At 38.2% G+C, this 26,571-nt stretch overlaps 1 protein-coding gene across 9 annotated transcripts in view; it reads right to left on the bottom strand.

Moving 5' to 3' along the window:
* TNPO3 (transportin 3) overlaps positions 1-26,571 on the bottom strand; it is a 94,108-nt gene that overhangs the window by 6,153 nt on the left and 61,384 nt on the right. For all 9 annotated transcript variants that reach the window (XM_078343803.1, XM_078343802.1, XM_078343806.1 and 6 more), the window contains 10 exons: positions 25,454-25,645; positions 22,923-23,014; positions 21,163-21,239; positions 18,698-18,758; positions 17,718-17,858; positions 14,883-14,999; positions 13,604-13,698; positions 11,835-11,991; positions 9,176-9,343; positions 6,068-6,180 (listed from right to left, as the gene is read on the bottom strand). In XM_078343803.1, coding sequence (XP_078199929.1) covers positions 6,068-6,180; positions 9,176-9,343; positions 11,835-11,991; positions 13,604-13,698; positions 14,883-14,999; positions 17,718-17,858; positions 18,698-18,758; positions 21,163-21,239; positions 22,923-23,014; positions 25,454-25,645 — 1,213 coding nt within the window. The remainder of the gene's footprint in view (positions 1-6,067; positions 6,181-9,175; positions 9,344-11,834; positions 11,992-13,603; positions 13,699-14,882; positions 15,000-17,717; positions 17,859-18,697; positions 18,759-21,162; positions 21,240-22,922; positions 23,015-25,453; positions 25,646-26,571) is intronic.

Raw genomic sequence — 26,571 nt, 5'->3', positions numbered from 1 at the left:
GACAAAATATGGAGGTGGAGGACAGTGATATAGATGTTCCTGACCCTGTATAGGTCTAGGCTAATATGTGTTTATGTTTTAGCTTTTAACTAAAAAGTTTAAAAGCAAAAAAAAAAAAAGGTAATTTTAAAGAGAAAAAAACTTATGAAGATATAAACAAAAAAATTTTTATGAGCTGCACAATTTGTGTTTTAAGTTAGGTGTTATTACAAAAGAGTCCAAGATTTTTTTAAAAATTTAGTTTATAAAGTAAAAAAGTTACAGTAAGCAAGGATTATAAGCAAGGGTTAATATATTATTATCATGAGATAGAATCTCACCCTTTTGCCCAGCAGTGGCATGATCTCAGCTCAATGCAACCTCTGCCTCCTAGGTTCAAGCGATTCTCCTGCCTCAGCATCCTGAGTAGCTGCGATTACAGGTGCGTACCACCATACCTGGTGAATTTTTTAAATTTTTAGTAGAGATGGGGTTTCACCATGTTGGCCAGGCTGGTCTCAAACTCCTGACCACAAGTGATCTGCCCGCCTTGGCCTCCCAAAGTGCTGGAACTAGAGGCGTGAGCTACTGCACCTGGACAAGGGTTAATTTATTATTGATGAAAAAATATTTCTTAATAAATTTAGTGTAGCCTAAGTATATCGTATCTATAAAAAGTCTACAGTAGTATACGGTAATGCCCTAGGCCCACTATTTACTCACCACTTACTCACCTAGAGCAACTTCTAGTCCTACAAGCTCCATTCATGGTAAGTGCCCTCATACAGGTATACCCTTTTTTTCCCTCTTTTATATTGTATTTTTGCTGTACCTTTTCTATGTTTAGATATGTCTGGATACACAAATTCCTACCATTGTGTTATAACTGCCTACCAGTATTCAGTACAGTAACCTGCTATACAGGTTTGTAGCCTAGGAGCAATAGGCTACACTATATAGACTAGGTGTGTGGTAGGCCATACCATCTAGGTTTGTAGAAGTATAGTCTATGATGTTTGCACAACAACGAAATCACCTAATGACACATTTCTCAGAACATATCGCCATCATTAAGTGACACATGACTGTATTTTCTGTTTCAGTCCTTCTGACATTTGATATTTCTTAGTTTTTTATTTATTTTTCAACTGCCAGTAGTTTTTAGATTCTATATTCAGGCTTCTAGCCCCTAAATTCCTATCCTTCCACCATATTTCTGAAAGCTTTTATGGTCAGTATTTCTCAAGCCCCATAAGATTACTAGGGGAGTTCTGAGAAATGAGATCCTTTTGATCTGACGACCTGGTAGGTAACAGAAAATAATGAGACTGATGACTTGACTAGGGATTCAACCCCTTACTGGCCTCTAATTCCAGTCTCAGTGCTTCCCATGTTCAATATCTTTTGGCTTTGAAGATCCCTGGGCAAGTGATAAGTAGTCACAGAATAAAGACCAAGACAGAGAAATGGAAATGATGGCAGGGTTTCTGCTAGTCCCAATTACTCTTAGTTAATGATGGGCTCATTGACATTTGGAAAGCAAGAATGTTATTTTAGAATGAAAGTCCCAGCTTTCTTCAAGTTGACCAACTAAAAAAGCTAGGGAATTAATTACCAGTCCCATGTGAAAAGCAGGCTTGGACTCGCTGAAATGAAACTGAACCAGTTCACCCTCTCTGCCAGAATGGCAAACAAAGTGGCATGTTGAGGCAGGTGTTACAGGACCTTAAAATCAAAAGGGAGACTGAATCATGCATGGGACAGAAAGTTCAAGGGCTATGGGCATTCTAGAGGAAGAGAATTACTAAGAGGAGATGAGCAATCTCAAGTCCTTTTCTAATACCTCAACATTAGCTCCTACTTCTGTTCATTCCCACCACCATGTTACAACCTGCTATAGGAAGAGCTGCAAAACTTGTTTAGCAATGAAAGATCAAGTAGGTCATATTAGTGGTGTACCTTATTTTCCCATATCACAGGGCAAAGATCACAGATTTTTTTTTTTTCATAGTACTGCTTTACTTAGGTCTCTTTTTCCTTGCCCCAAGATTTTTAAATTAGAAAAGGATATCTATGACCTCGATTTCAGTTTTACGATAATATTTTATCTGTCATTTTTTAGTCCTACTGAGGGAATGAGGGGTTGACAGAGACTTATTCTAGAATGTGTGGGATTCCAGAACATGTGGGTGGCTGTCTTAGAGTCAGCAGGAATGACATGCCCCAGCTAGTTTTGCAAGTACCTAATGACATTTCAGCAGTTTCTCCTCCAAGGAGAAAGGAATTAACATTCACTGATCACATACTGTGTGCAAGGTCTTCAGATTTCCATTTGGTATCTCATAATAATCTTATGAGACTGGTAGTACTAACCTAATTTCACTTGATAAATAAACTGAAGCTCGAAGTAATAGGGTATATGGCAAGATTCAAACCAACATACTTGACTCCAAACCCCATCTCTAGAGGGTTTCCCCTAGGTTCCCATTTGCTCTAGGAAAATTAGAGCCAATATGAGATCCTGCCCTTATACTGTAACCAGCACTAAATGGAATAATGCAAAACAGGCAGAGAGAAGCAACTACTATACTTCTTTCCCCTGAGATACCTTGTAGACAGAATACTATTTCTACTGAGAAGAGTCATAGTAAAAGCAACCAAATGACTTTTTAAGGTCGCCCCAGTCAATATATGCCTACCCAGTAGAGTGGAAATCCCCACTTCTGGCAAAATGTGTCATGAAGGTGGTCACATGTTGTTTTTCAGTCATGCACGTCACTTGATTTATGGCTAAAAGTAAGTTATTTCTGGGGCATACTAGGCTTACTACTTAAGCCACTTAGTAAACTATAAAATAATAGCATTCCACAGTTTGGGATTGTAACATTAACAAAATTGTTGGAGACATTCCAGAAGACGAGAAAGTAAACTATTTTGGAAAGTGACATTAAGAAATCAATTCTGAGAAAAGACAACTAGCTCTTATACCACTGCTTAAAGTTTATTTTCTTTCCCTTCTAAGTCTGATTTTACCCATAAAAGTATAATTTATACTCATAAAAAAGTGCACATAGTACAGAAAGTTATGAAAAGTAAAAGCCTCCTTCCCTTCCTAGCCTCACTTATATATCTTTCCAAAAACTTACTGTGCATAAAGTAGCCTCTGTGTGTGTCTAATTTACAATAAACAGATCTTTAAAGTGTAAGTTGGTTCATTTAAAATAGCATTAAAAATACTTATGTAAACATTTAACTAAGGAAGTGAAAAACTTACACACTGAAAACTACAAAATTAAAGACACCAATAAGTGGAACAATATACTGTATTTGTTGATTTGGAGATTTAATATGCTTACAATTTCAATACTACTCAAAGCAATCTGTAGATTCAATACAATCCCCATCAAAATCCCAACAACCAACCTCTTGTACAGAAAAATCTACCCTAAAATTCATATGGAATTTCAAGGATCCCCAAGTAGCCAAAATAATCTTTAAAAAGAACATTATAGGCCTCAAATTCCTGATTCTAAAACTTAATACAAAGCCACAGTAATACAAAACAGCATGGTATTGACATAAAGAAATACATCATAAAAAAGAACAGAGAGCCTATTAATAAATTCTCCTGTATATTGTCAAATGATTTTCAACATGGATGCCAAAACCATTCAGTGCAGAAAAGACAGTGTTTTCAACAAATGGTGCTGGGAAAACTGGATATCCACATGCAAAAGAAAGAGGCTGGACCCTTACCTAACATCACATACAAAAATTAACTCAAAATGGATCAAAGACCTGACATAAGACCTAAAACTGTAAAACTCTTACAAGAAAACCTAGGGGGAAAAGTTTATGACATTAAATCTGGCAATGACTTCCTAGGTATGACACCAAACAGACATCAAAAGCAAAAACAGATAAACTAGGCTACATCAAAATTAAAAACTTCTATGCATCAAGAGACACAATCAACAGAATGAAAAGGCAACCCAAAGAATGGAAGAACATATCTGCAAATCATGTACCTGATAAGAAATTAATATCCCAAATATAAAAGGAACTCCTGCAACTCAACAACAAAAGAAACCCAGTTTTTAAATGGTCAAAGCACTTGAATAGATGTTTCTCCAAGAGGATAGACAAATGGCCAATACGCATATGAAAAAATGCTCAACATCACTAATCATTAGAGAACTGCAAACCAAAACTGCATTGAGGTATCACTTCATACTTGGTGTGAAGTGCTACGATGGCTACTCTCAAAAACCCAGGAAATAACAAGTGTTGGCGAGGAGTGGAGAAACTGGAACTTTGTGCACTGCTAGTGGGAACGTAAACTGGTGCAGCTGCTATGGAAAACAATGTGGTGGTTTTTCAAAAAATTAAAGATTAAATATGATCCAGCAGTTCCACCTCTGGGTATCCAAAAGAATTGAAAGCGGGAGCTGAAAGAGATATGCGTATACCTGTGTTTACAGCAGCAGGCTTACAACAGCTAAGAGGTAGAAGCAACCCAAATGGCCAACAACAGATGAAAGGATAAATAAAATGTGGTACATACATACAATGGAATAATATTTAGCCTTAAAACACAGATAAACTCTGAGGACATTATGCTAAGTGAGGTAAGCTAGTCACAAAAAGACAATCTGTATGATCTCACTTATATGAGGTATCTAGAGTAGTCAGACTCAAACAGTAAGTAGGAAGGTAATTGCCAGGAGATGGGGAGACAGGAGAATTGTTGCTTAATGGGTATAGTTTCAGTTTTACGAGATGAAAAAGTTCTTGAGAGTGGTTATACAACAACATGAATATATACTTTACTGAACTACACATTTATAAAAGTGGTTAATACTGTAAATTTCATATCATGTGTATTTTTATCACAATTAGAAATTTTAAAAATTATTTTAAAAGCTCAAGTTAGGTTATAAGATACTACTATTTTAACCTCAACAATTTATCCTGTATATTTTTCTGTATTATCACATATTTCTTCTTCCTTGTTCATCTTTGGAACTATTTACTAGTATAAGCATATTGTTAATTATTTAACATTTCTTTATTGGTGGGCAATTAGAATATTTCAAGTTTTTTTCACTACTTCTAACCTTGCTGTAATGTTCCTTCTTTGACTTATGTATCTTTCCACACTGCATGATTATAAGCCATTGCCTAAAATTTAGTCAAAACTCTTAAAGACTCTAGATATAAAAAGAGCATCAGGGCAAGAAAACACATAGCTATAAAATCCAACGTAAGTTGCTATCATTAATATTAACACCATAAGTCTCATAACCTTGGCTTTGGTGATTACTTTTAAAGGAAAATATTCAAAAGAAGGAAAAGGCTCTATTTTTGACATTATCTGCAATACTAAAAAACCGAAAAATAATCTAAATGCCTACTAATACAGGCATTATAAGTATATTAAGTAACACTTTTATGGCTATAAACAATATTCAGGAGGACTATGTAACTATATTAAAAATGTTTATATGTTCACAGTAATAAAACACACCCACTTTACATTTTAAGCTGTAATCCAGAGATTGTAAGTGCCTCATGGACCTAATGTATCCCAGACAGATGTTTTGTTTGGACTACACAACTTCTTTGAAATTAGAATCTATCTTCAGGCATGGTGAACATTCTCCAATTCACTGTAGTCTACACATCACTTCCAGTGTTTTACAACCAATGCTTTGCCTTATTTAGGTACCTACATTCGTGACCCCTGAATGTGGATAAAAACTCAGAAGGACTTGGGAAATACAGACAGATCTCCTGACAGGGAGTGAGCTGCACAGTGCATTTTTCCTTTGGGAGAAATAGTGCCTCCACTTATCATTAAAATCTGTATGATCTCAAAAACATTGAGTCCTACTAAGTACTTTCCTGAACTTCTTTTATAACTTATACCAGTTAGTACATATGGAAAATATATATGTACATACATACACAGTATGGTGATATTCTCCCACTAGATTGGCTTCCAATGTCAATTTGTGCAATTCGAGGTTAAATAGACTATAAAGTGTAAATTCCCAAGGGCACATAAGAACCCCCCAGTGTCACTCACCTAGTGACTTGCTTGTGGAAGTCTGTAAGTTGTTTGTGTGTCACTGTGACGGCTCCCACAGTTGTCTCCTTTGGCAAACCTTTTAAGGAATTTTCTAACCATCGACAAAAAGTCTGTATAGGGAAGGAGGTGAGAGTTTTAAAAGGAAGCATGGTTTACTCACCTGACACCCTACAGGTAGTTACGAAACCTCACACATTTTCCTAGTAGCATTTACTTTCCTACACTTGGAAGTAAGTAATCAACAAAAGTGCTCTCATTAGCCTTTCAAACCCTCTGGGTTGATGCAGTCTGCACATGCATGCCTAGACTTCCCTTCAAAGGGGCGGCAGGCATCATTTCAGAAAAGGACCTTCTACACCTTAGAAGTGAGGTTTCTTCTGGATGAGGTTATTTTCTGTTTTCTTCATAATGTATGTGACATATATACATATGCACGTGTGTGCATAAACACCCGGCACACACACAATTCTTTTGAGATAGGGTCTCACTCTGTTGCCCAGACTAGCATGCAGTGCACTGACTGCAGCTTTGACCTTCCAGGCTCAAGTGATCCTCCTACCTCAGCCTCCCAGGTAGCTCAGACTACAGAAGCGCACCACCATGACTGGCTAATTAAAAACAATTATTTTTTTTTTTAAGAGATGGAGTGTCTTTCTATATTGCCCAGACTGCTCTCAAACTCCTAGGCTCAAGAGATCCTCCCAAAGTGCTGGGACTACAGGTATAAACACTTGGTCAGTATATTTTTAAAATTAAACAAAAATCAATCCAAAGTAAAGGTTCAGATACTTGAAAGAGCAAGGGCAAAAAGTATATTTAAGCCACCATGTCAGAAACTATACATATGAGTCCAGAATCTTAAGGATTTTAAGGTCATCTCTTTCAGATGAAGTCCTATCCATTCAGTTCCCTCGTGGTATCTACCTGCTCTTCGCATTAAAAAAACCTTACTCTTGCTGCTGTTCAATTTACTTATATCTGAGCATTCTCTTTATGCCTTTCATATGCACAATAATTGGCTCTACTCCCTTTACTTCCTTCCTTTCTAAAATAAAAATTCTAGAGACTTAATCTGAATTCTAGAGACTTTATCTGGGTTATTTTCAGTTTAACTGTTGTCCTTTGAGTCAGCTCTAATATTTCTTCATCCCTTTCTTAAGTGGAATGTATACTTTGGTCATAGTTTTGGGCTGTAAAATTACTCTCTTATACCTAATTTTTTGTTTTACATTATTTATTTCCCATGATATTTAGTTATAACCATAATAGGCCAGAGCAAAAGTATTATAAATGCTCAAGAATTACTAAGCATTTCTTAATTATGGATATATAACAGTTCCTTTTTTTTTTCTTTTGAGATGAAGTTTTGCTCTTATTGCCCAGTCTAGAGCAATGGTGTGATCTTGGCTCACCGCAACCTCCACCTCCCAGGTTCAAGCGACTCTCCTGCCTCAGCTTCCCAAGTTGCTGCGATTATAAGCATGTGCTACCACGCCTGGCTAATTTTGTATTTTCAGTAGAGATGGGGTTTCTCCATGTTGGTCAGGCTGGTCTCGAACTCCCAACCTCAGATAATTCACCAGCCTCGGCCTCCCAAAGTGCTGGAATTACAGGTGTGAGCTACCACACCTGGCCCAGTTCCTTAATTCTTAATTAAGGATTCATAATAGTTGTTATATAGCATTTTTTTTTTTTTGAGACAGTGTCTCAAAAGGAACTATGCTGCTCAGACTGGAGTGCAGTGGCATGATTATAGCTCACTGCAGCCTGGAACTCCTGGGCTCAAGCAATCTTCCTGCCTCAACCTCCTGAGTAGCTGGGACTATAGATGTATGCCACCACACCCAGCTAATTTTTTTTTTTCATTTTTTGTAGGGGTGGGGTCTCCCTTTGTTGCCGAGGCTGGTTTCAAACTCCTGGCCTCAAGTGATCCTCCTGCCCTGGTCTCCCAAAGTGTTGGGAAGACAGGCATAAGCCACTGTGCCCGGCAGGTATATATATAGTACACTCCTAAGAGTACATGGCTACCTGGTTTCTGTTCCTGTCCAAACTTCTTGTTCTCATCTTTTGTTTGTTTTTGTTAGCACTTAACAATTTGTTTACACTCAAGAATGTTTTTATAAAGTTAGATTTATTTAAGTTTTCTATTACTTGGGAATCAAGTATATTTGTAAAAAAGTTTAAGCAGAGTATGGAGACTTTTTCCCTCAGGTCAAGGACTTTTGGAATTAAATTTGCTGATTCCTGGAGGCTCAAAAAGTACTTTTCTTTAGAAAACCAAATATGCTGCTCTATTAAGTTGAAATGGAACATGAGTATTGAACCAGCAAGGAATAGGTACTATCTATATTATTATTATCCATTTTATATTCTGTTGTTCTGTAAGATAGCTCACTTTAGGTCCTATTGAGTACTTTCCTAAACTGCTTTTATAGTAATATTAAAAATTATAAATTCAATTTTAAAAATAATTTCAGATTATATTACATTTTACCATTCTGCTCAACTTTCACACAGCACACATAAACTGAGTTATGGTCATGTGACCTAGTACTGAAAATATTTGGGCATTATCAGATAGCTTTAAAAAAACAATTCCATCCTTAGGTGATTAAGAATCTGGTTCAAAGAAATCCAAAGGGGAAATATATCCAAGTCTACATTGTGGGTTACGTTTACATTTATGTGCTTCCAAATGTTCTGGTTAGATGTATCACCAAGAAATAATACAGTGCTATAGAAGAGGTCTGACAGGATGAAATACTTCCTGAATAATACATAACTAATATGACTGACATTTGGGCATCTCTCACAAGTGAACATATTTCACATTGGACAGCCACACGACTGAATTCAATGCTTGATACTTATTTTTGGTAATACAAATTCTATGACAGTGACATATAAACATGCTTTAAAGGACTCAATAATAAATTACTGACCTTCTGTGAGCCTCTTCATCTACTAATCTAACTTGGCAATACGCCTAAATTTGGCTCCACGGACACAGAACAGGGCTAGTTTCAAAATTAGGGTTGGCCTTAAGGAACCAAAGCCTATTACATTTAGTAACTATGAGATAAATTCCTTATGAAAACATCTTACCGGTCTATCAACCTGCATGATCTCCCAGAGCACTTCAGCCACATCTGGCAGGGTATAGGGGGGGAGACAAAAGCAGCAGGTATGTAGCAGCTGGCTGACAAGCTGCTGTCCAAGCTGGCTCATCACCTGTCCAATCAGTTCCTTCCGTAATTCAAAGTCTTCTTCATGCTGTATATAGGAAAGCAGGAACATCAGATAAATTCTAGTCTCAACATTCCAAAGACCAAGCACTATTCCCCCTTTAGCCTAGTAATTTATCTTTAATAGGGAAGAAAGTATGTGTATGTGTGTGCACGTGTGTGTAAAATAACAGCTGGATTCACAAAGTTCACAAAGTGTTTCACCTTCAAAAAGAAAATTAAAGAGTTTATTAGTATCGAGGAATGAGCATGGGTTTCAACAGAGATTAATGCTTAGATTTTTCATGATTTTAAGGCAGAAAAGAAAATACTGTTCAGAATTAAGTTAGCAATTTAAAAACTTTTTTTCCCTCATCTTCAATTAAATATTTTTAATGTGAAAAATAACTTGCGTTCCTATTTTCTTGTTTAAAAACCAAGTCGGCCTGGCACAGCAGCATACACCATAGTCCCAGCCACTCCAAAGGAGGGACAGGAGGACAGCTTGAACCCAGGTGTTCTGGGCTGGTGCCTGCACTAAATTCAGTATTAATATTGTGATCCCCACTCCTGGGTTGCCTAAGGAGGGAGAGGTGAATAGCCCAAGTCAGAAACAGAGTGGGTCAAAATTCCATTCTGATCTGCAGTGGGATCTCACCTGTGAATGGCCACTACAGTCTGGGTAACACAACCAGATCCCCATCTCACAACAAAACAAAACAAAACCAACTGAAATAAGAATTGAAGATGTCTATCAGATTCTGAATTTTTTCCTGTTAAAAAAACCCTTATTTTCTTTCTTTATGTGGTCTTTTTTTTTTGGAGACAGAGTCTTGCTCTGTCACCAGGCACCAGGCTGGCGTGCAGATCCTAGCTCACTGCAACCTCCACCTCCTGGGGTTCAGGCAATTCTCCTGCCTCAGCCTCCCAAGTAGCTGGGACTACAGGTGCATGCCACTACGCCCAGCTAATTTTTGTATTTTTTAGTAGAGACTGGGTTTCACCACGCTGGTCAGGATGGTCTCGATCTCTTGACATCATGATCCGCCTGCCTCAGCCTCCCAAAGTGCTGGGATTACAAGTATGAGCCACCGCGCCTGGCCCTCTATGTGGTCTTTAATTTTTTTTTTTTTTTTGACAGAGTCTTGCTCTGTTGCCTAGGCTGGAGTGCAGTGACATGATCTCAGCTAAGCAAAACCTCTGCCCCCTAGGTTCAAGCAATTCTCCTGCCTCAGCCTCCCTAGTAGTTGGGATTATAGGCATGCGCTACCATGCTCAGCTAATTTTTGTATTTTCAGTAGAGACTGGTTTCATCATGTCGGCCAGGCTGGTCTCGAACTCCTGACCTCAAGTGATCTGCCCATCTCGGCCTCCCAAAGCGATGGAATTACAGGCATAAGCCACCGCACCGTTCCTTCTTGTGGTCTTTAAACATACACATACATATTTCTAATACCTTGAGAAAAATATATTTTTAAATTACCTTTCCCTTCTAGTAATTTTCTCTTTTACTGCCAAACTTCTTAAATGAACAGCCTGAATAGAATGCAGAAGTGAATACGTACTTCTTCCCTGTTCTTCCTTATCTACAATTTTACTCCACATCTAACCAAACCTACCTTCAAAATTCCTGTGAGCCACTTTACTAGTCCCATTGCTTAGCTGTCTACTAACAAACTTAGTACTATTCTGAATTGCTCTGATCCTAGTTTAAAGGCAGTTAGACTAACTCTCTCGAATCCAACCAAATTCTACCTCTATCTCATGGCTCCATTTAAATCCGTCCCCTTTCAGAAAGTTATTCCAACTCTCTTCTGTCTAGAGCTTTCCCTTGTCTAATCTCATAGCAATCATGACTTTGATCACTCATCTGATAATCAAATACTGGAGGCCAAGGTGGGAGGATCACTTTAGGCCAGGAGTTCAAGACCAACCTGGGCAACATAGTGAAATGCCATCTCTACAAAAAATATAAAAACTAGCCAGGCATGGTGGTGAATGCCTGTAGTCCTAGCTACTCAGTAGGCTGAGGATCCCTTGAGCCTGAGAGGCAGAGCCTGCAGTGAGCCATGATCACATCACTGTACTCTGCCTAGGTGACAGAGCAAGACTCTGTCTCAAAAACAAATGAGAACACCAAATACTGCCTTCTTGTTGTTTATTTAACTCTTTAAACTTGTTTCTCTCTTCAACTAGACACCAAATGGTTTGAGAGCAGGAACAGTTTTATACTGCTTTATATAGCCTAAAGCACCCAGCATACGTGTCTTAGTTGATATTTTGGCTAGTGAACGATCCACTGTGATAAATGTCTACCAATACAGACCAAGTAACGAAATACTGAATACTGGTTTTCCCCTAAGGAGTGACAAAGAGATGGATGCAGCAAACCACCATGGCATGTGTATACCTATGTAACAATCCTGCATGATCTGCACATGTATCCCAGAACTTAAAGTACAATAAATAAATAAGACAAAAAATAACTACCAAAAAAAAAAAAAGCTGTAAAGTAGAAATGGTATCACATTTATACTTACATCATTGGCTACCCCTGTATGAATGAGGTCTCGTAGGAACCTCATGACACTACAGTTGGCATCCCGGTGGTCCAGGGTAGTAGAGGCAATGGCCCACTGTAAGATGGGGATGACTACTTGGCTCCTCAGCAAGGTGACAGGGCTACGCTGAATAAACCTGGTGTGGAAAGGGAAACTAAGTATAAATCACAAGATTAGGCTATAAAAGCAGCCAGAGTAAAAGGGCAAAACAACGAAGATAATAAAAAAGATCAGTAGTTGGTGGGGTTTTCAGGAAAGAAGGGATGAACAGACAGAACACAGAGACTTTTTATGGCAGGGAAAGTATTCCATATGATACTATAACAATTGATACATGTCATTACATATTTGTCAAAACCCACAGAATGTACACCAAGAGTGAATCCTAATTAAACTGTGTACTTTGGGTGATGATAATTGTTAATAAAGGGTCACTGTTTGTACTACTCTGGTGGGGGATGCTGAGAGAAAGGAAGGCTGTGTGTGTTAGAAGGGAGGGGCATATGGGAGCAATTTTACTCAACTTTGCAGTGATCTTAAGTTGCTCTTCCAAAAAAAAAAAAAGGACTATATCTTAGATTAGCATATTAAAAGATGTTACCACACCCAATTTTCAACTAAAATTTTATAAATCAAGAAAGACCAGTCAAAAGGACTTACAAGTAGAAACTCTCCTGGTTAAAATGCCCTAAAGATGCTACAAACAGCATTTCCCAAACTAAAGTTCACAGAATTCCAGTTCCCCAGGATGTCAACAGGAATCCTTCAAAGAAAAGGTTGTGTATTCAAGTAAGCTTGGGAAATGCTGCTGATTTTAAAAGTGGTTTTGCTTGTTTATTTTTTGTTTTAAACTACTATCAGGTTTCTAAGTTCCTTTAATACACTGGGAGAATCTCTTAAGAAAAAGATGCAGTATATTCCAAACTTGTTTCATCGTTTGTACAAAGAACCTTTCTAGGGACTAGTTTTCCAAGGAATACAAACCCTAAGAAAAGAGGTTGATAGCCCATCCAACAATTCTATCTACTAAAAAAAGTTTTTCTAACCTATCCGAAAACTAACAAAAAAAGTGTCCAATATTCAATCCTGAGATGAAACTATCAAGTCAATATTATTTTGCATTTGTAATGATATAACAGTTGGGTTTTTCTTGTTTTGAAAAGAAAATAATCTTTTTCTTTTTTTCTTAATGCTTATATGCTAATAGGTTTGGTTAAAATTCCTTAGTCAGGGACTAAGGAATTCAAGCAGAAGTTTGGCAATCATATTGTCAGTGCTACTGCTGAAGCAAGCTGTTGATACAGCTGAGAAATACAGTATGAGACAACTGCTAAGGCACCTTAAAATCCTAAACATTTTTTATTCTGAAACTGATTATATCCAAAGGATGCTAAGCTTCTCAAGGGGAAGGCTGAGGTGAAACATGAAATCGCAACAGCACAAATGGTTAAAAACTATGGAGGACTGTAGAAATGATCTAGTTAAGTGTTTTACCAGGCACACTGCATTGTCTTGTGTGTGCTCCCTCCTTCCTGGCAGGAACTCAGCTTCTTTACCCTTGCTTCCAGAAATACTCTGCATCATTGCTGGGGATATATTAGCTTGCAATTTACCTTGGGGTTATGAATCATTAATCTACTTACTCCACTGACTTCATTTTACAAGAATAAAACAAGAGTCAGATGGCAAGACTAAGCAGTGATGGGATGAGCAATTAAAAATGAAATGTGCTCCTCAGAAGGGTTTACCTAGTGGCTAGCCGGAACAGGTCATCTACAGTGTCAGGGTGATTCTGGAGACCATTCTGCTGTTCCAGGAGCTGAAAGGTGGGGATGCACAGTGCCTAAAACAGAAGAGTGATTTTAAAAGAAATGCTTTTTTAGAAATGCCACAGCGTTCAGACTTGCCACATATTATAATAAGTACAAAAAGAACAAAGAAAAGCACAGCTGGGAAAAGAAAAAGACTGTAATGAGAATATCTGATCAGGAAAAGAAAAGACACAAATCCTTCCCAGTTGACATAAACAGTTTTCATCTATGAAGTCCTTAATTTTATTTTTTTTTCTGAGATGGAGTCTTGCTCTGTTGCCCAGGCTAGAGTGTAGTGGCATGATCTTGGCTCACTGAAACCTCTACCTCCCGAGTTCAAGTGATTCTTCTGTCTCAGCCTCCCAAGTAGCTGGGACTACAGGTGCATACCACCACGCCCAGCTAATTTTTATATTTCTTTTTTTTTGAGACGGGGTTTCACCATATTGGCCAGGCTGGTCTCAAACTCCTGACCTCGTGATCTGCCCAACTCAACCCCCTAAAGTGCTGGGATTACAGGCATGAGCCACTGTGCCCACCTGAAGTCCACTGGGGACTTTAAGAAAGGGTTGAGGGTACAGATTTTAGTTGTTAAAACTCAATAGATGTCATCTCAAAGTTTTAGAAAATTTTTGAAAGCAAAGATTCTATTTAGGTACTAGATATGATCTAGTCCACTAAGGGAGTGGAAGTTTTCATAATAATTATGAAATATCAATTTTAAATGAAAAGACGTCTTGGGAAAAGAAACGGCATACTGCAACTCAATACTCCCCCTCTGTGACTAGAAGGAATGGAAAAGTAGTATCTGAAGAGCCATTTCTAATGCCAGCTATTAACTCTAAAACCCTCCCTGCTGTGAAGTAAACTAGTCAATTGGCTGTTCCAGGCAAGAAGTTAAAAATACAATAATGCCTGAGCTTAAGAGATTCACTTGCTCATCTTCTCCCCCCTCCAAATACCCTATCTCTGGAAGAGCATAAACCAGGCAGTAACATCTAATAATCATTACACTCCTGTGGTCAGTCTCTCATTCTCTCAAGCAGGCCTGTTCAGAGAAACACTAGGAAGCTTTTACTTCCCTGTTATTAGAAAATCAACGTGCCTGGGGGAAAACATAAGGAAGCAACGGAATTAAAGACATGATAAAGAATGTGCTGCTAGGCTTTTAGACCCTCCAGGCCTGATGCGTCTACACTCCCCAGGGAAAAGATACCTGGAGCATGTCTAGTAGTCCCTGCCGACAGCCTTCTTCCATGCCATACTCATCCACGAGGATACTGCCAAGGTACAGGAAACAGGAATGCTGATGTACATGGTACACATTCACCATCTGTCAAGGGAAACAATTAGTTCAATGCTTTGCCCTTCAAAAAGTACCAACTTATGAAGCTTTCTCCAGGAAGAAATTCAGAGATTGATTGTTTTCTTCTCTTTAAGGCAATATAGTAAAACTTATTACCACTATTTTATGAAACATAGGGCTCAATTTCTCAGTAATTTTCAAGTTCTCTATTCTTCTGACCCTTTGACCTTTGATTTTCCCAAGACAACGCTGTATAGGAGTTGTCTAATACTTAAAGCTGGAAGTTCTCAGGGAGCTCACATAATATTTGCAAAACCCTAGCACAGAATATTTCATCCAGTACCTAAAGGTTGCTCTCACTTGCACCTTAGATAGGTCATATTTTTAAATAAGATATATAGCCACAGTTGGAACAACAATATCAAATGCCTTCATCTTGGAGAAGACAGTGAAGGCATAAATTTTGAGTTGCTCCTAAACCTATTTTATCTTTTAAGTAAAAAACAGTGTTTTCTATGAAGATATTTGGATTTCAACAGAGCAAATATTTTAATATAATATGCACATTACTATTTTTAAAGAGATACAGTTTTGCTCTGTTGCCCAGCCTGGAGTGCAGTGGTAAGGTCTGTGGCCTCAACCTACCAGTCTCAAGGGATCCTCCCACCTCAGCCTCCCAAGCAGCTGGGACTACACAGGTGTGCACCACTATGCCCAGCGACAATATGCATTTAAATGATTTGTTTAAAATTTTTACTCCACTATCCTCCCAGAATTAAGAAGCAATTGTACATTCACCTATTTAAAATGCCACCAAATAGATATGTATTGATCTTAATATATAAATTCAACTCTATGAACTTGGTGGGGGCTGAGAGGATATAGTAACTAATTCTTCTATCAGCATATGTCATGGAGTGAGCATGAGATGAGAGCTATGAATCCATTCCATGTTGTAAACTTAAAATTATATGCTTTACTAAGGAATGATTAAGTCAAGGGTTGCCAAACATTTTCTTAAAGGGCTATTTAGTAAAAAGTATAGATCTTGTCTGCCATTCAGTCCTTTGCACACTCAACTTTGCCAGTATAGAACAAAAATGACCACAGATAATACTTAAAGTATGGCTATAGCTCAGTAAAACATTAAATAAAAACAATAAACAAAAACAGGTGGAGGGCCCACTGTCTATAGATTGCTGGCTCCTGAGTTAAGGGATTTTTAAGGATAATTTTAATTTTTGTCACATGTACTGACTCTAGAACACACCTCCCATATAATGGTGCTACCTACTCCATTGGGTTGGTCATATACTTAACTAGCAGGAATTTAAAAACGGTATCAAAGTCAAGAGGGTATCCTCCAATAGCAAAGGGGCATTCTATCAAGTTGTAGTAGACCCAGAATGTATTGCACTGAAGGGGAAACTTGAACAGAGGTGGTAATTGCCTAAATGAAAACATTATTGTGCTCGGCATATAGTGAAAGTAGAGAAATCACTAAAAATTAAAATTCTTTTGAAATATTTACCTGTACAACCTTTAATCAAATCTACAATTTAGCGAGGTAAGGTTATCCAAGTACCAACACTGTACCAGCATGCCTGTGCCTGTGGCTGACAGCACCTAGGATGCAGAATTTAAGGGGGCACTCATGCTTAAGGCGAGTGCCTCCTTAAAACCTGCATCCTAGGTGCCCTCTCTAGGTGGAGAACTGTCACTTCAGATTGGGTGGGGTATGGCTCTAGCCTGTGACTATTTTCCTCAGAGCATGGGTACAAAATTTCACAAAGCACCTCAGAGTCCTGCAAATGCAGAATTGGCACTTTGCCTCATACCCCTAAATCTTGTGCCTTAGGCACTGGCATCCTGGCCCTGCAATAAGGTTAATATCAACACAAATTACTTAGTGACTTAAGCACAGGCATCTCATATAGTTCTAGATGAGAATATGATTTTAGAGTACATCATTTAGTGAGTCATACCATCATAATTACATATCAATCTTAATGACTAAAAGAGTCAAATTTATTTTTTAACAAATAAGAAACTTCTGTGGACAACTAACTGTGGCCAAGATTGAAGAAAATCCCTTTGGGCCAAGAAACAGCAAAGTTGGACTTGCCACATTTTTTTCCCCAAGGATATGAACAAAAAATGCTTACCATTAGTATACAAGGACTGAGCACCAGTTATTTGCTTCACAGAATTTCACACTGGACTGGACTGTGTGGCTATTTAGAATACTACTATACCTACTATACGGAAGAGATTTTAAGCTGTTTCCTTTATAGACAATGTACCTATCAAAGGCATTAATCTCTTTCAAGTTTTCTTTTGGTCTGTTAATTAATAAATAAAAAAGTGTTTCATTTCATCAGCAGAGTTTTTGTTCTAAAGGCTCCCATTCCAAATTTTTTTTTCTTTTGAGACCGAGTCTTGCTCTGTCACTCTGGCTGGAGTGCGGTGGGGCAATCTTGGCTCATTGCAACCTCCGCCTCCTGGGTTCACGTGATTCTCCTGCCTCAGCCTCCCGAGTAGCTGGGATGCCTGGCTAATTTTTGTATTTTTAGTAGAGACAGGGTTTCACCATGTTGGCCAGGCTGGTCTCGAACTCCTGACCTCAGGTGATCCACCGGCCTTGGCCTCCCAAAGTGCTGGGATTACAAGCGTGAGCTACTGCACCCAGCTTCCTATTTCAAATTCTGTACATGAAACACATGCCCCCATTAGAGACAACTTTACCTGTGTGACTAGTGGCTGCAGCAGCGCTGCAGATCCTTTGCCTACACAGCGAACAGCAAAGCGCAGGCACCTGCAACAACGCTCTACAATCCGATTATCAGCTCGGTGCTTATTTAGAGTCTCGGATAAAACTGGCCATATCTGGGTTAAAAGAAAAAAGAGCACAAGAAAGAAAATATTCAACAACTAGGACCTGAAAAACTGCTAAGTTGGTAACATCTCATTTAGTTTTTAAATAACTGGGACAAAATTTTCTTTATAGGAACACACATGGCCAGGATGCACAGGTTCAATAGACCCACCACAAAACCCTACCACTTAACAAGAGAAATAGTGCCTCTTTAAAATTGGAAGAAGAGCGTGTCTAACTTTGCTAAAAGACAGATACACAATTTTCTAAACTTTCCTGAAAAATGATGAAAAGAATGAATATGAGTTATACAGGAAGAGATGTTTAAAGATAGTTCCTAGAAGGTGGAAGACTGAACAAAAGGACCAGAGTTAAGGAAATGGCATCATCTGAGACCATTGGACACTTAAGGATATTTAGTGTTTATGTAGTTTGTCCTCTGCAGTCTCAAAAGCAATTCTTAAAACGAGACTTTTGATGCTCACATAACCCTCAGTGAAAAAAGTAGAGGGGAAATATGTCATCACTAAGAAAATTGAAGTCACTAGCTTTGCCAAAAATATTCTGCTGGTACTGATCAGTCCTACTAGCAACTCTATAGGAGGCACACAGTGAATCTCTTTCTACAACTTCTCTGGCATTTCAATGCATTACCCTGTAGCCTGTTTTGTTATCAAATCCAAAATAAAAGATATCTGGATGGCTCTTTCCCTCATTTCACTGAAAGCATATCAGCAAATTGAATCTCCCTATGAACTTGAGAGACAGTGCCTTCTCAAGTGAGTTACCCAAAGCCCTGTAAGGAAATCAGAAGCAAGCCTTGATTCCATAAGCATCCATTAGCACTTACTTCCTGTATGACTTTTTGGCACGGATGAGTCTGTCCATTTTCCACAATGGGATTGGTATGTCTGGGAAAAAAGACAAAGGCCCAAAATAGTGAATGAAGAGCAATTTCACTGAGGACCCAGAGCCCTGAGCCCTGCTTGCTTACTTAGTATCATTTTCACCAAATAAAGAAAACCAGACATTAAAGTAATTTACTTACATTACCTTTATAAGCACATACTTTAAAATCATCCTATCATTTTTTTTGGTCACCTTCAAGTCACTTCCAATAGAACACGCAAATTCAATCCAACTTTGTGTACATGGGCTGTGAGGCACTACAGATATCTTTTTCATTTTTTCCCTTAATACATTTGAGTATGGGCCAGGCACAGTGGCTCATGCCCACAATCCCAGCACTTTGGGAGGCTGAGGTGGGTAGACAACCTGAGGCTAGGAGTTTAAGACCAGCCTGACCAACATGGTGAAACCCTGTCTCTACTCAAAATACAAAAATTAGCCAGGCATGGTGGTGCATGCCTGTAATCCTAGCTACTCAGGAGACTGAGGCAGGAGAATTGCTTGAACCTGGGAGGCAGAGGTGCAGTGAGCTGAGATCACACCATTGTACTCTGGCCGGGGAACAAGTGGATGGAGTAAAAATTCAACTCAAAAAGAAAACAAACAATCAAAATACCCGAATATGCAGTTTCTTCCAAATTAACAAAAAATATACAGTTTGTCTAAATCCACTATTAGAAACCAAGTACTGCTTTAAAAGACAAGTATTCCTTGCACTAAAAGACAAAAAGCTATAGGAACTATAGTCCAAAGATGTAGTTCTAGTCTGAATCCAATGTCCCATCCACAATCAGCCAAATACAACTCCTTTGTCTAGTTCTAGAGCCCACTAATTTGAGGAAAAGCAGGAAAAAAAAACCCAGGATTAACTACCAACTACTTTAAAGGAAAGTTACTCTTTAGTTTTAAAAAGCTCAACAACTTAATAAAAATTTAACTTTCTTTAATTCAAGCATTTACATCTATTGCAGACTTTCATTTACTGTGAAATATTACTGTTAATAGGTTCCAGAATGGCCTATTAACAGGGCTCTCCTAATTATAAAAGAAAAGCATTGCACCAACTCAGAAAAAGATGCCTATTGGCAATAACTAATGAATGAAAATATTACCTTTGTTTATATTTATCCCACATTAGCTTCTACGCAATGATTACTCTAACATTCCAGTTATACGTGGTTCCCACAAATTATAAATTATGCTACCCAGTTACAACAACCCTTTGAAAACTCTCACTCAAATGCCTTTTTAATCATTAGGCTCCTCTTGACGTCAAAGACGCATTAATTTCACCTGATCACTGAAGAAGCTTCATTTTATTTTTGTACCCATACACTATATAGCAATAGTTCTGCAAGTATGGTCTCTGCAATAGCAAGCAGAATCATCAGCATTACCCGAGAATTATCAGAAATGTAAATTTTCAGGTCCTACCTACCCAAGATCCAATGAATCAGACCTCGGAGGATAGGACCTAGCAATCTGTGTTTTGATAAGGCCTGGTGATTCTGATCCATGTGAAATGATGATGCATGGGAAATTCTGGTCTTTTGGTCTCCACAGAACTGGAGTCCAAAAGAATTCCTTTTTTTTTTTTTTGAGACAGAGGCACTGTCACCCAAACTGCAGTGCAGTGGTGTCTCAGCTCACTGCAACCTCTACCTCCCAGGTTCAAGCAATTCTCCTACCTCAGCCTCCCAAGTAGCTGGGACTATAGGTGTGTGCCAGAATGCTTAGCTAATTTTTTGTATTTTTAGTAGAGATGGGGTTTCACCGTGTTAGCCAGGATGGTCTCGATCTCCTGATCTCCTAATTCGCCCACGTCAGCCTCCCAAAGTGCTGAAATTACAGATGTGAGCCACCACACCCAGCCAAGAATCCCATTTTTAAAGAGTCTTTCTTTTTTTTGAGATGGGGTTCTTACTCTGTCACCCAGGCTAGAGTGCAGTGGCATGATCTCAGTTCACTGCAACTTCTGCTTCCCAGGCTCAAGTAATCCTCCCACCTGAGCCTCCCAAGTAGCTGGGACCACAGAGCTATGCCACCACACCCAGCTAGTTTTTTGTATTTTTGGGAGAGACAGGGTTTTGCCATGTTGCCCAGGCTGGTCAGGAACTCCTGAGCTCAAGCAATCCATCTGCTTTGGCCTCCCAAGTGCTGGGATTAAGGCACGAGCCATTGCGCCTGGCCGTCCACTTTTAAAGAGTCTTTTAACAAACACCTACCAGGAATGAATTCTTAGAATTTGCCTTTGCCCTGGAACTTAAGGTAACAGTTGGCTTAATTAGTCTTCAAACATAGGAAGATACTTGCAAGTGTGAGGAAAAAAACACCTGCTTACTTCAACACATAATGGTTTCATTTGAGCCTTTAACCCAGTAAGGCATCCAGAGTCTCCTTTCTTACCTAAATATTACGGCAAGGCGATCTAAGAACACAGTGGGATCTGAGGATATGCCATTGCTGGGCTCTTGAGACAATAGCTGAAGAGACAAAAGGACATTAACACCCAATTGTCACAGGTACAAATCTACAGCCAACACTAGAACATACATCAGCCTTTGTCTCAATCTCTGCTTATTTCCTTATATAAAGTCCTAAAAGTTACTCAAATGGTACAAATTTTAATTTATACTGTCAATTACTTTCTTCCATCTTATTGCATCCTGGCCAAGACTACATATTACTACATTTTACTGTCTGATCACTGAGGAGTAGAAAACAGTCTCAGTTGATTTTTTCCCATTACTTTAATTATAATTATACATATATTATGTAATATAGACTGCATACATGTTATGTTACACAATATGTAAAAGATTCTATATTCAGCTTTATACTGTGGCCTCTTACTCTTCTTCCCTAACATTTCTTAGATACTCCCATTAGTAAATCATCAGAGATGAACTACAGAATTATTATATCAAGTTCTAAAAACCCCATTGGTATGTCTACAGTTATTGCAATATAAACGTAACTAGAGAAGAGTTGACATCTTTAAAATATTCTTTAAGGAAACAAGGTAGGTTCTGGCATTGATTACTAACTTGAATGAATTCTTTTCCTATTATATTTTCTAACTGATGATTACCAATGTAACTAAAAATAAAATCCTAAGTCACTCACCAACTGAACAGGCCCCTCCTCTTGCCAACGGGACCCCAGAGAAACCTTAAAAATGGAGTTCTCGGCCATGACGGGAAGGGAGGTCAGACACATTTTATTATACTCCCCACCTTTTGGAGTTTAGGTAAAACTGGCCAGCATGAATGTTAAATGGAGGTAAGACTGATCAAAGACTTTTTTTTTTTTTTTTTTGGAGATGGAGTCTCCCTCTGTCGCTCAGGTTGGACTGCAGTGGTGCGATTTCAGTTCACTGCAACTTCAGCCTCTCAGGTTCAAGTGATTCTCCTACTCAGCCTCCTGAATAGCTGAGATTACAAGTGTGCACCATCATACCCGGCTAATTCTTTGTATTTTTAGTAGAGATCAGGGTTTCACCACGTTTATCAGGCTGGTCTTGAACTCACATGATCCACCTGCCTTGGCCTCCCAATGTGCTGGAATTACAGGTGTGACTCACCACGCCCAGCTGATCAAAAACTCTTTGTGGCAATAAGATACCAAATTATAAACAAGATCTGAAGTCACACAAGGCAAGAGTTAAGTCACATCTATAGATTCTTTAATCTCTGAAGCCACATATGACTTGTAAGCCCCTACTTCAAGATAGCTCATCTTTTTAGACCAAACCAATGTATACCTTCCATGTTTTATTTATGTATTTGCCTCTAACTCCTGCATCCCTGAAATGTATAAAACTAAGCCATAATCCCACCACCTCAAGCACACTTTCTCAGAACTCCTCCAGACTGGGTTTCTCTGGGCCGTGTTCACTCATATTGGCTCAGGATAAACCTCTTTAAAATATTTTATAAAATTTGGTTTTTGCGTTAACACTGATACAGTGAGAATCCATTAATTCTGAAATACCTATTTCTTGTATGCAGCTACTTTGATAGCATTATTAATTTTAATAAATTCTTAGTGCATTTTCTTGGATTTTCTAGGTAGATAAAATATCTATAAAATAAGCAATTTTGTTGTTTCATTTTTAACATGTAAATGTCTTATATTTGTTTCACACCTTCCTTAATCAGACTTACCTTTTTCAATGCCATAACCTGAACAGAACATAGTTCACTAAGACATTCAGTAATCTTTTCCAAAGGTAATCGGGCTAGAACAAGTGCTGTCCCTGAAAAACAAAGGAAGATGCAAATGAAAAATAAATGTTGAATTGAGGTAACTCAACAGGTCTCTATCACATGAGTGAACAGAAAAAGTGAAACAATGCTGATTCTTAAAAAGAATCCTTGTTGTTTAAAATTACAACACTTTGTTTTTTACAGTTGCTTTTTCTTTATTTGGCTCAGAAGGCTAAGAATAACTGACACAACCGAAGTTAATATTTGTCAGACTTTTAAAATCTCCTTCACAAAGCCAATGGCAAACCTATTTCAAAATGTATACCACAGTGTAATGTTTCTCAAACTTCCCAGAGATTCTGATTTAGTGGGTCAAAGAGAGTCTTCATTTTTGATAAGTACTTCTGGCAATTCTTATCATAAGAGAAATTCTGACATAATGCTTTTAGAAGAATGGCTGAAATTAGAGATTTCACTCTTACAATATAACACTCTCTGTAAGGTTATGAAAGACATTTTCTCTGGGCCTCAATTTCTTTATGAAATAAGAGACTTGAACAGCCAAGTAACAGTTAAATTTGCCTTTGTTTCTTTTAAAAAATAATTGTTACAAAAGCCTCCCACCCCCTACTTGTTTTTCCCTCCTAAACAAAATCTTGACTTGCAACTCCAATAAAATAGGTTAAAAAAAAACCCAAAAGAGGCAGTTCTAGGTTCCAGTGGAGACAGAAGGCCCAGATCCTTCCTACTCAGCCTCCCACTTGCTGCAATCTCCATTCTATCCCTACCAACCGCTGAAACACCTTCCCGAAATCCAAAGGATTACATATTATAATGCCTAGGTCCCTTCTAGGTCAAAAAACACCTTGAATATAAATGTTTTCATTTCCTGTAGTTTCATTCAGCAGAACAGTAATTTATCCCTAAATCTTCAAATTTGAATAATTTAAAAAAAAACAGTGAGTCATCTTAGCACTGTATAAGCCATAGATGAGTTAGACTTTTCTTTAAAACTAGGAGGGAAAAGCCTATTCCTTTTAATTAATTCCTACAGAAAAGTATGTTACTGTAAAAAGTTTTCAGCCAGGCGTGGTGGCTCATGCCTGGTATCTCAGTACTTTGGGAGGCCAAGACGGGAGGATCACTTGAAGCCAGGAGTTCAAGACCAGCCTTGGCTACACAGCAAGACCTTGTCTCTACTAAAAATTTAAAAAATTAGCTGAGCATAGTGGTGTGCACCTGTAGTCCTTGCCACTTGGAAAGCTGAAACAGAAGTATCACTTGAGTCTAGGAGTTCAAGGTTACAGTGAGCTATGATCATGCCACTGCATCCCAACCTGGCAAAAAGCAAGACCTTGTCTCTTAAAAAAAAACAACAAAAAAAAACAAAAATAAATAAAACTGAAAAACATTTTCTACATCTATTAGATACCACTGATAATTGGGAGGCCACATTGTACTACAGGTTAGACATCACTTCAATATGAAGGTTAAATTCCAATAGAAAATGACAAGAATATTTGATTTATCTGTGCCTTTGAAGGGAAACAAAAAACAACCCAAAGTACAGAAAGAAAATCTGAGACAAAAAACACAGTCACAGTAGCTGGTAAGGAATCTGGTCATACGAATGACAAAGGACAGAATTCACAAATAAGGCCATCCACTCTTGTCAAGGCTAATTGTTTAACAAGTCACATAAGCTTAGAAGATACCACACAGGTTATTTTACCCAATCCTTTATTTAATATACCTCAATCCTCTCTAATCTACCAGTAGTAAGAATTTCATTACCTCACAGGGCACCCCAATCTGTGTTCACAAAGTATGGTTAGAGTGTTTGCTTCCTAGGAGACAGTATATGCTTCTCTATAAATGGCTGACAGGTAACTACTCATAAAATAAATATGATCCTTCTTTGAAAAGATCATCTCTCAAACATTTAAAAATAGCCATCACGCTTAAAGACTGTTCTTTTTCCCTAGCCTTAATTTCTCTAGTTCTATTAAGTCTGAGCCTCATCATCATAATGTCTGTTTGCCTCTTGATAGACAATTCCTGAGTATAAGCTAATCAGTAATGGTTAAAGGTTACTAAGAGACCAGGACCCCTGACTTCTGCTTAACGGCACTGATCCATGTATGCTACCTTTCAAATCCCCCTTCCCTCTTTGGTATAGCGATGCTTCTGTGGTCTCCCTTTTTATTCTTCCAACTTAAAAACCAACCATGTTTAGTTTTAATATGTTGTCTCTACCCAAATCTAGGTCTGTGCTATACATACTGCAAGTAGTATTAATTATATAGCCTTAAGATAGTTTAAGAAAAGAATCATGTACATATATATAGTCAACACTACCCCATCTAGTGGAAAAGCCACCTTCCCCATCACTAATACATTGCAACTGAAAAACTGAGATATGACAGATGTAAGATTACCCCAAGTAGTGGCTATGAGGTGACTATTAATGGTTAACATCAAGTAAATACCTTTTAGCAAGCCCACAGCAGCTTCTGGAGACAATAGGAAGGAATCAAGGGAACGGGCAATCTCCAGGAGTCCATTAAAGTGCTGAGCCATGTGATCTCGGCAGACAGAGCAAATGTTATGAATGGCTTTTGCTGCAGCAGAAGCCAGGGGCTTTTCACACAGGCCTTTCATCAAATAGCCCAACACAGGGTCTAAGAAGAAAAGCAAGCAGAGATTACGTATCTGAAACTAAAGGAAAACTTGTAGTTTGTTAGAACAGAGATATACTTGCTTTTCTTTTTTTAAAGCAAAAGAACCCCTTTAAAAAGCAAAATGTGTTCAGAATCACAATAAATACAACACATAAAAATGGAGCTGATCTCACTTACATATTGTCAATAGGCCCTGAGCCTCATCTACTTCATCTTCCATTTCTTCCCTCAGGGCAGTCAACTGGACTCATAGAGCAGCTTGTAAACCACTGACTAAGAGCATATATGGTAATCCAGGTATTAAAAATATGGCAATGTAAAGAAGAATGCAAAGCTCAGAGAGTTACAATTATACCAAGAGGTGAATTACTCAGTAAAACAAGATTTATGAATTAGGACAAGGATAGGTATCTGAAGCTGAAACTTGCATTTGCTTCTTTCTAGTTACAAAAGGCCTTAAAATATGCAGATGAATTATCAGCACTTCTAGATGAATTAATTCACTATGTTTTAATTTTATCAAATATAAGTGTTGCAAGAAAGTTTATTATAAAGTTGAATTTCTATTGAGCTAATTATACTCATCTTTTTAGCATCTTTTATAAAAATCAGTATGTTTTTCTATGGGGAAAAAACCTTTAGAAAAACCGTGTGTGTGTGTGTGTGTGTGTGTGTGTGTGTGTGTGTGTGTGTTTTCTCTAAGGGATATATATATACACATATATTTTCCTGGGGACAGTGTTTGTCTCACAGGCTGGAGTACAGTGGTGTCATCTCAGCTCACTGCAACCTCTGCCTCGTGGGTTCAAGCAATTCTCTTGCCTCAGCCTCCCAAGTAGCTGGGACTACAGGCATGCACCACCACGCCCTGCTAATTTTTGTACTTTTAGTAGAGACAATGTTTCACTATGTTGGTCAGGCTGATG

This window comes from Callithrix jacchus, chromosome 11 (genome assembly GCF_049354715.1).
Source record: "Callithrix jacchus isolate 240 chromosome 11, calJac240_pri, whole genome shotgun sequence".
NCBI lineage: Eukaryota > Metazoa > Chordata > Mammalia > Primates > Cebidae > Callithrix > Callithrix jacchus.
The sequence above is the reverse complement of the archived record's forward strand: the minus strand, read 5'-3'. Positions and strand labels throughout refer to the sequence as shown.